General features: G+C 34.8%; 1 protein-coding gene across 1 annotated transcript in view; it reads right to left on the bottom strand.

The window, feature by feature from the left end:
• EPS8 (epidermal growth factor receptor pathway substrate 8) overlaps nt 1–10,966 on the bottom strand; it is a 64,088-nt gene that overhangs the window by 24,461 nt on the left and 28,661 nt on the right. Inside the window, exons 12-14 of the mRNA XM_023538247.1 lie at nt 8,113–8,261; nt 6,114–6,294; nt 1,190–1,326 (exon numbers count right to left, since the gene is read on the bottom strand). Of these exons, the coding sequence (XP_023394015.1) occupies nt 1,190–1,326; nt 6,114–6,294; nt 8,113–8,261 (467 nt within the window). The remainder of the gene's footprint in view (nt 1–1,189; nt 1,327–6,113; nt 6,295–8,112; nt 8,262–10,966) is intronic.

Here is a 10,966-nt window from a genome sequence, read left to right as displayed (position 1 = left end):
CATAAGGCAGAAAAAAAAAAGAAAAAGAAAATATTAGGATGAGTAATGAGTCAGTCAAGAATTCCATGAAGTAATTTTTAAACTTCAAAATTAATTTTCACTATACCTATTGAAATTTGAATCTATAAACTAAAACGTATTTCATATGTTGGCATTTTCAAAATGTATTATTCATTGCTGGCTTTTCTTTGTACTCCATTTTACATGTTAGTGCCTTTAGAACACCTGTATAATTTCCACAGCATTTTACTTTGGTATTCTTCTACTGTTGTTTCCAACAGAAGACAAAAATTTTAAATCTCACATTCCATAAATTCTATTAAGAAAAGAGCGCGCGCGCACACACACACACACACACACACACACACACACACACACACACACACACACAAAAGGGCATGCAACACTCATGGTAAGAGAGGCTTTGAGGCAGCAAAGTACTAGAACAAGGCCTCTACACCACACTTCATCTGAATGATCACTCTCCCATATCCTTGTTACCAATATTTCACCTCCTTTTCTTTTTCTTATGTATACGGGTTGGTCTTTATGTCAACCTCACTTGTAGTAGCTGGAAAACAGGATTGAAAAACTGAACCTCTTCCAATTACTTTATTTCTTCCCCATCTCGATTCCCCATCTGTGCCTATATTAAGTTTTTTGAGATGAAATATGGGAAAATAAATGTAAAATTGGAAAGTGAGAATAAAATGCAGTAAGACAAAATGGCAAAAATGGCAAATAAGGAATTGACTTTAAATATTTAGTTTGTCTTTAAATATTTCTATCTAAAGGAAGGTTGTTTATTTTTGTCGGGGGAGAGAAAGATGGAAATTATTTCCTTTAAAAGTTACAGATCTGGAAAGATCCTTAGAGAACATCTGATATAAACTAGTGGACAGTTTGAAAACAATTCTTTCTTCTTAATCACAGATTTTGTAAGAAGTGTCTTTTTTAAAGCAAAAGTCATCCCAAGGCAGCTGCACTAAGTTAGAATTATAGCCTGCAGGTCCTCCAGTTAGACATAGACTGAAGGCTTTGTTCAGCCAGTTCTATAAAGAAACAACAGAAACTTTATCAAACAATTGACAGATGGAAAGTTTAAAGCAGTGAACAATGCATACACTGGCACCTCTATTTGCACTAAATCAGATCCACAACTTTCCAAATAATGCTCATGAAATGTTACCTATCTACATGGCGATTAGGAGCTGGCTTAAAAGCAACAGCGGCTTCCCCTTGGTCCAGATGGGTCCCTCTTGTGTAAATGTTATTGAATGCATACCCATCAGGTGGAGGTGGAGCATATTCTAATCCACTGGATTGCTGAAAGACAGAGGAAAAGAGATTAAAGAATCACCGATACTAATTAAATGGCACTGATGTCAGTCAATAAAAACTCTCCACTATATTGTGATCAGTATCATTTTCAAGTGATTGACCATTAAGTTAAAAAAACTATGAAAAGAGGTTGATATATTTTTGTCAAAGATCTACTTAGAATAAGAAAAGTAATTAGTGCAAAGGCAAAATCTTAACTCTGGAAATACCCAGGTATAAAAACAATACAGGCATAACTTGGAGATATTGTGGGTTTGGTTCCATACAACCATGATAAAGTGAGTATTGCAATAGAGTAAGCAGTGATATTTTTGCTGGTGAAGGGTCTGGCCTTCAATTCGTAAAAAATGCAACATCTGTGAAGTACAATAAAGCAAAGCGCAATAAAATGAGGTATGCCTGTAAATTCTTCCCTCAAGAATTTCAGTAATAAGTGATTTTAGTATTAGGTAGACTATAACAGCGTGTATAAAATAAAATTGTTTTAAAAACAACAATAAAACTCTTAAACCTTGCCTTCTCTGTTTAAGAAACAGTCCTTTACCACTCTAGCAAAGTAATTATTGTCACATGAAAATCGTCGGAACTCTGTGCATTAAAATTATACCACCCTCTCATTTTTTCCTCATTTTTAAATGTACACAGAAATTATTTTTGATTTTTTAAAAAATGGCAGCACTATTATCAGATTTACTGTTAAGGGAAACACAGAAAGGCAGAAAACACATTGATCTTGATAGTAAACAGTCTGGGAGAAAGCAATGCTGGAGTCACTTCCTTTGGCAGTTAACAACTCAGACATGAACCAACTGGGGGCTAGCCAAGAGCAAGAACTGGGGTCTCAGGGTCCTACTGAGCAGCATGGTTTTGAAACTACTGAGGGAAAATAAAGAAACAAACAAACAAAAATTCACCCAAGGATTTTATATTGTTTTCTTACATAAAACAAGGTATTCCCTGGGGGTATGTGTGATAGATCCTGAAGCACTGGAATTCCTTGGCTATTTCAATTGTTTACGTATTCACTGCAGCAAAATATTTGGAACTGCGAATGTTTTAGAAAACTATTGGGCACAGGTTCACTACAGTTAACTCTAAGGACGAATTTAGCAGGAGTGGGGCTGAGTCTGCCCACAAACAGGGCAGGTAAGGTGTTTCCAAGGCGCCAGTGTTGGAAACACCCACGTTACATTACTCCTATGGACTATGTATCAGGATACTGCACTTAACACACAAATAAAAACAAACAATTCTCACCATTTAAATAGCTTAATCCATCAACAAAGTAAAAAGGCAATCTATGAAGTGGGAGAAAATATTTGCAAATCATATATATATGTGTATGTATATTTATATATATGTGATAGCAGTTAATATTCAATAATACATAAAAAGCTCACACAACATAATAGCAAAAAAAAAAAAAATAGCATTAAAAAATGGGCAGAGAAACTAGACATTTTTCCAAAGAAGTCATACAAATAGTCAACAGGTACATGAAAAGGTGCTTAACATCACTAAACATCAGGGAAATGGAAGTCAAAACTACAATAAGATATCCTCTCCCACCTGTTAGCATGACTATTATCAAAAAGACAAGAAAAAACTAAGTGTTGGCGGGGATGTAGACACAAGAGAACTCTTGTGCTATTGGTGGGAATGTAAACTGGTACTGCCATTATGGAAGTTCCTCAAAAAATTAAAAATAAAACTACTATATGGTTCAGCAGTCCTAGTACTGGGTATATCACTAAAGAAAATGAAATTGGGATCTCGAAGAGAGAGCTGCATTCTAATGTTCATTGCAGCATTATTCACAATGGCTAAGATATGAAAACAGCCTATCCATCAACAGATAAGTGGATAAAGAAGATGTGGGGTGTGTGTGTGTGTGTGTGTGTGTGTGTGTGTGTGTGTATTCCATTGTTATATATGTATATATAATTATGTATTTTATATATATATATAATTACATATTATTATGTAATACATATATATTACAAAGGAATATTACTCAGCCATATAGGAAAGAAGGAAATCTTGCCATTTGCAACAACATGGACAAACCCTGAGGTCATTATGCTAAGTGAAATAAGCCAGAGAAAGACAAATACGGCATGATGGTATCATTTATATTTGGAAAATTAAAAAAAGTGAAACTCATAGAAACAGTAGGAAAGTGGCCTCCATAGGCTGTGAGAAATAGAGAAAGGTTGGTAAAAGGGTACAGACCTTCAGCTATTAATGAATAAGGTCTGGAGAGCTAATGTAAAACATGGTAACTATAGTTTATAACACTGTGTTGTATAGTTAAAATTTGCTAAGAGAGAACTTAAATGTTCTCAACAATAACAAAGATAAATAGGTGAGGTGATAGATGTGTTAATTAACTAGATGTGGGGGATCCTTTCACAATATATACATATATCAAATCACTACAATGTATACTTTAAATACCTTAACATTTTTTGTCGATTATACCTCAACAAAGCTGAAATAAAAATAAAATTCAAAAAATGGCTTAATTAATTCAGTTTATTATTTCTCTAGGAAAAAGTTGAGGACCTAGATGATTTGGCAACTTTTTATTAAAGGCTGTCATAAAAGGAGGAGTTCAAGAGACTCAGAATCATTCACACCTTCTGCCGAGCTCTGAGCATAACAGAGTGAGGTCAGCCAGTATGAAATCATTGGGTCCCGAGAGTGACTGAGAATATTAGAAGGGAGGAGAGAAATGACAACAAAGAACTACTATGACTACACAACCTTGTGTAGGGCTGCTGTTGGTTCAGAGGAAGTAAACAAGGTGAATATTGCCACCATCATTGTCTCTCCACTTCACCTATGCCTTTGTATTCTACAGAAAATCTGAATCATCTAAATCTTGTCCTGAGTATATTTTATCAGAGTAGCAAAAAAATGTAATAAAATCTCTCTTCTGAGGATGACTGCATTTTTTTATGCATTTTAAATCATCATTACTTGGCTTCCAACAAAATCTTAAGGCATAAAATTCCCTAGAACTGCTAGTGGGTGCCTTTCATTTTATTTTTTTTTAAACCTCTGAATAAGTACTTAAGCCATAAAATGGAAAATAATTTACAACAGGAAAATGATAACTCGTTATAAGGAAGAATTTTCAATAATTCTTCTTTTAAAATTATGTAGTCAGTGAGAATAGACGAACTTTTGCACTGGAAGCCCAGAAGATATTACTCTCTCTCTAAATATACAAATTGAAAAAGAACTCACAAAAGTGATTTTTCTGAGGCTTACATTATAAAACAGATGTATTTTCTCATTTAAGATATAGACTATCAGCTAGAAATTTCTATGATTTGAAAATAGTCAGCTGCGACTATAGCAACAGCAAATGTATCATAATTTCGTTTGATTACACTTTTTTTCCTCTAGAAATGCTGCCCTCTACGAAGAAAGAAAATTCATAGTGATGAGGTCTGAACTGCAAAATTACAGATAGGGACATATGCCTGCCAACCAATGCTCAAAGCTTTGAAGACATCTTCTTAATCATTCACAGGGAAGGGCAGTTATAGAATCCACCTCTACCCTTATGTACAGTCAGAGGAAAGAAAGAATTATCTTATAAAAAATTATTTTCAAAGAAGTATGCTTGCTTTATTTCTAAAGTTTCAAAATTTAACCAATCTTCTATAATATCATGGTTATTGTCCAAGGGAACAATTTTAAGAATTAATTTATATAAATGTTTTTCCTTAAAAGTGAGGATTTACTATATAGTTTGCTAGTTTATTCATTGATACCATGTTTGCCACATTATAAATACTCACAGTAGTCTGAGAAAATTAATCTAACAAATCAAATAAAGGAAATGAATAAGGATATAGTCATCATTTACTGTTTCTTTTTCAAACTAGATCTCCTTCGTTTAATTCCTCAGTTCTGATCAACTATTTGGTTTGGTTCAACATTAAGCAATGTTTAATTTTTCTTTTCTGACAAAACAAGAGTCATACAAAAATCATTTCTTAAGGACTATGAGGAGATAACATAAGCAATATCAATCCCTTAATTTGCTCCCCAAATAGGTTTACTTTGAAGCTTATGAAATACTTAAAAGATACAATAAATTTTATCATCTCCTCAAGGTGTAAACAGTATTATAAATGATCATTTGAACCTTGCACTGGATTCCAGGAAAAGCTCTGGCCTTCTAGTCAGGCTGATAGGACTCTAGAGGTTTAAAAAAAATGAAGAGGAGGGGAAGGAAGAGGGGAAGGGGGAAGGGAGAAAGAAGGAACGGAAGGGAGAGAAGGGAAAGAAAGGAAAAGAAAAGAAAAAAGAAAGCATTCGGGAAAGAGCTGCTTGAGACAGGGTGGGAGGACCTGGGTTCTGGGAACTGTCTTGAGGGTCTGATAATGATAGAGGAAAACAGAATAAACCAAGTGGCAGGAGGGCAATTTTCTGACAAGGAGACAAAGTAAATATTTTAAAAAGACAGAATCACCAGGGCTCCTGGAGCACTGGCAGGATGGGTACGGGAAGGGCTGGCAGGCTAGAAAGCATGATTTGGGCTCCTGTTGGGCTTCACAGGAAAACAGAGCAACTATCACAACGACAGAAGTGAGAGAGAGAGGTGACTATAGGCAGCAGGACATTTAGTCAGTCACTGGTTCTAGAATAACCTTCAGATAAAATGAGGACTCACAATCATAGTTACAAGAAAATGCAGAGCATTGCACTTTCTACAGAAGATATGTTACAAAAACAAACAACAAAAAAAACTTTACCTCAGTGGCATATCTTTTTGTTTCATGTCTGTGTTGTTCTGCTGCACCTGCCACAGACCCAACCAGCTGATAAATATCTTGTTCCACCGGTGCTCCCATGAAGTTCAGCATTGGGGGCTCCCAACCATTGCGGAACCGTGGAACGTATGGTGGAATAAACTGTTCTTTTGGCCACTCTGCTCTGTAGAAAAACATTAAGACATATAAAGAATAAAATTAAGAAATGTATTCATGCTCAAGATTATCTTTACTAAGGATAGCCATGAAACACAAAAACGAATGCACAAAACAAAAAAAAAAAACAAGCAAAAACAATGCATACCTAATCTGTCTCCCCCCTAAAAAAGAAAGTAAACACGTTTATACTCATAGTTAATACCTATAAAATAAAGAAAGATTGAATTCTGCTTATTTCTGCAAGCTCCTAACCACTCAAGAACCATAAAAATAACCAGGACAAAAATTATAGCTTCATTTCTGCTAAAATATATTGTTTTATCTTTCACACATGATTTAATTCTTCAGGTTATATTTCTGCTATGATTAAATCAGCCATTTTATTCAGATTATTATGTACCTTCATGATCTTTTTACCTTTATGAGATTTAAGAAATTTATTTAACCAGTTCTTTCTTTTCTTTTTTTTACTTTTAGGCTAGCCCTTTTAAAAGCACTAGGAAGACAAGCTTCTCAGTGACCAAAGTGAATGATTCATGTAAAGTAGTGAGAAAAATAAAAAGATTTGGAAGAATGAGGAAAGCAAACATTATTTATTCACATATAATGAAAGAGAAACATTTTTATAACTTGCTTTGCTCAGCAAACTTTAACACTACAATTGTTAATGATTTGTTTTCCACAATCACTTTATTGACAAGATACAATTGTTAAAAATACCCCTTTCTGCTTTCCATCCTCGCTAACACTGTTCTCGTCCTGGAGAGTGTTGATTAATAAGGAACCTCTACTATAGCATCTTCATCCCAAGGGGCCTCATTGCCTCTAGTTACATTTGTCCTTGTCCTTACTAGACTCAACTACCAGGATGATCTTTCTAAAACACAGATGTAGTTATGTCACATTCCTATTTACAAAGTTATTGATTCGCCACAACCTAGAGCCACACTCCAACCCCTTAATGGCATCGAGAGCCTTCATAACCCAGCCCTGATCATTTCTGATGCCTCATTTAATACCATCCCTCCCCTTTCTCCTCAATCACCCACTACCCAAAGTCTATATTCCAGCTAAGCCCATATTCATACTCTATTCTTCTGATTTCCTGCTTCATGCCTTCCCTCGAGCTCCTCTCTCCGCTGGGGAGGCCCTTTCCCTGCTACATATTTGTGGAAATCTTACTCATCCTGCTGAAAGGCAGCTTAGCAAAATAATTATGAACATCAACTCCAGAGCCAGATTGCTGAGGTTCAAATTCCAGCTCTGCCATTTATGAGTTGTGTGGCTTTGGGTAAATTATTTAACCTCTCTATGCCTTAGTTTCCTCATCTGTACAACAGGAATGATAACATTAACTGTGTAAAGTGAATAGAAGAGTGACTAGAAGATACTATGTATAAATATATACATGTGTATGTATATACACATATAAATGTATATACACTATATAAATATATACATGTGTATGTGTGTGTATATATAAACATATACACACACAACACACTTAATATTATTATTTGTTGATTTTATGATTTTAGATGTCATCTTTTCTTTGACAGCTAACTACCTCCTCTCTAAATCCTCTTCCTGACTGGTCCACCATTCCAACAAACAGCGGTTTTGTTTATGAGTCACTCTTGGCATTTATCACGTCTTATATAGCATACACTTATATCTTCTCTGCTAGACTTCTAGCCTTTTAAGGGTTTAGGCTTTTTCACACATAGAAGGTTAAATAAATGTTTCATTAGATCTATGTAATAAACAGAGAATGATACTTAAAGTATTATAGATATTAAATGCTAAACTCATATATGTTTACCTGGGTTTCATCCAAGTTTCGCCCAATGACATCCACAGCTGCCTTTCATCGGTATTGACAGTATAATTTAAGAAATCAATTGTGTCCTTAGTCAATAGGGGGCTGAGTACAGAACTAGCTAGTTCAGAGCCTCCTGTTGCTTGTATCACCTAAAATGACAATCATTTTTAGCAAGAAGATGATAATTATTTGTATATATTGAAAATATGTAGACAAAAGCCATGACAAAAACAAGCACTGTTTTTATACACTTGAATTAAATTTCGATGTTGTATAATACATTACTGAATAAAAAACAGCCTAACAAATCAATTTGGTCAGCCCAACAAATCAATTTGGTCGGCCCAACAGTACCTAATAATCTAAAATGAAAAGTTAATAGTTTAACAACTTTCAAAGGATCTGTTTATTGGCTGCTTGTGACTGTACTTTACTTGGAAAATACTAAAGGCTACCCGGAGAATTCTAAGTCAGATGGTTTAACAAACTCTGCTTTTTTAAAATTTTAAAATATGTATCTCCACTGGAAAATCTATTATGCCAAACTTGAAAAATATGGTTCTAGAAAGGAAGACTATGGAGAGAAACAGGCTCAGTTCAACAGTCTGTGGCTGTGCCCATAAAGATGAAGAAAAATAAAAAGATCCAGAGAGAAAGGTAAAAGAAGAACTGGTACTTTGAATCTGTATTTTTCCCAGCACTTAATTCTAGGAAATTGTCCTGATTTAGAGTGGATAATTTAATGACTAGCAGAAATAAACAGGTGCAATTCTCTGATAAACAAAGTGATGATAAGTAGGTGTCCAAAAACTGCTCCAAATTTACTTCTCAGGGGGCTATTTCCTGGCTAAGGAATGGCAGTTATCTCCTAGAGCAGAAACCAGAGACCTTTTATAAAAATCTCACCTTCTTGGAGATATGGCACAAGAAGAAAGGGATTTTTTTTTTTTGAATGGTGCCAGTTACCCAGGTGTTCTGAGCCTGCTGTACTGTTGAATGTCTCTGTGTATTTGCACATGCTGTTTCCCAACTCCCCAGAAGGCCCTTCCTCCATCATTCAGAATTCTACTCGAATACCACCTCTTCTGGGAAGCCCTTCTTAACCCACAGTGTAACTCTGATGTACCTTAAAGTCCCCAAAATCATTTGTGCATATCAGTAACACAGTACATTGTGACTTATGGCTTATTTTTCAGTTTCTCCTTCCTTGAGGACTTGGATCAAGACTTACCTGACTTTGAACTGCAGAAGGCACAGTGTTAGGGGAATGAATGAGAAAAAAATAAAAGAAATAATGAAGGGTATGAGAGGTAGGCTGACTCTTATTTGAGAAGAAAATCTACCTTGACAGTCTGGCACAGTAATTTTTTACTCCCAAGCCCTATAATCACTTTCGGTAAATGTCTAGGGATGACTAAGAGGAAAAAGTAAAGGAATAAAGAATAGAGGATTATTAAAATCTTTGTTTTAACAGAGGGAAGAGAAATGAAATGAAAGAAGGTAAATAAGAGGCTATGGGCCATAGTTCCCTCCTAAGAACGTGAGTGGGCATGTGTGCACACACATGTGCTGTGATTATGCTTGTGTGTAGATGCTAAGGGTGGATGGAGGGACTCACGAGGTTTATAAAACCACTAAATTTTGTTTGGCTGGTAGTCGGCCCTGAATAAATGTTCGTGCCCAATTCTCTTGTCCAAGTAAAATGTCTGGGACTCTACAGGCAGAACATTAAATGGAGCAACAGAAGCATTATGATTGGGGAGACCATTAATAAGCAGTCATTTTTGAGAAAAAATATAAAACCAATCAATGTTTTCAGATACATTGCCTGATTACAAAGACTAAATTTGTATGTTAGGGAGCCCAGTCCTATTATTTTATACTTCTATTCTGTGTAATGACTAGGTATCTACTTATGACCTGTGAAAGAGTATGAAAAGAATGAAAAGAGGTGGCAAAAACTGCTTTATAAACAGTATTTCCTAATACTCTTAAGATAATATCAAATGTGTTAATTATAGAATATAAATTTTGTTAATGAGCTAGTATGGGTTTCTTTGCATATGGCTGGACTTCATCTAATTTTTAAAAGAGCTTATAAAGCAGGAATTATTCAACAATAATTAGACAAGTAGAAATTTGATTCTCTATATTTAGGAGCAACATATGGAAGCATTCATAAATTACTGATGCAGTCTTGGACTTTCATCTTCTAATCTCGTATTGCCCAGTTTGACATTCATGCTCATAATGGTACTTACTTTCCAGTGTTTGTAAAGCAATATTCATTTCCTTTTTACCTTAGGTCTTGTCTAGTTAAACCTTGGTGAAAGATTTATTTGTTCCTTTTTGAGATTTATTCCTTTTTGTTATTCAGAATCTTTCCTTTTTTTTTTTGTTTTTTTTTGATATTCAAGTAAAAGCTATGAAAAATGCTGACTGTACTCCATTTTTGGTAGATTATAGAACTCAATGACCATAATCTTTACGTGTTCTAAATCAAAATTAGTGATATTTACCTGCTTCATATAGTTATTATTCTTATTCTTTTTTTAAAAAAAAAGCACAGAAATAATACACAGAGTAATCACAAACTACTAACGATTATCATTACTGCTATTGTCCTTCTATAAAGTAATCACTTGCTCAAATCATTCACACTCCATACATTCCTGCCTTGGCTTATACAATAGGAAACTCTCTTCTTCTGGAAGTCTCTTTAAAAGAAAGAGATTCTGCCTTCTCTCCATTCCTCCTCTCACTTGTCCTCCTCGCCAAAAGGGGAATGACCTATTAAATTTGTGGAATTGTAGAAAAAGGTGATTTGTAGTCCATTCTCATTTGGGAACGGTCT

This window comes from Pteropus vampyrus, unplaced genomic scaffold (genome assembly GCF_000151845.1).
Source record: "Pteropus vampyrus isolate Shadow unplaced genomic scaffold, Pvam_2.0 Scaffold216, whole genome shotgun sequence".
Lineage (NCBI taxonomy): Eukaryota > Metazoa > Chordata > Mammalia > Chiroptera > Pteropodidae > Pteropus > Pteropus vampyrus.
This window is presented reverse-complemented; position numbering and strand designations above follow the sequence as displayed.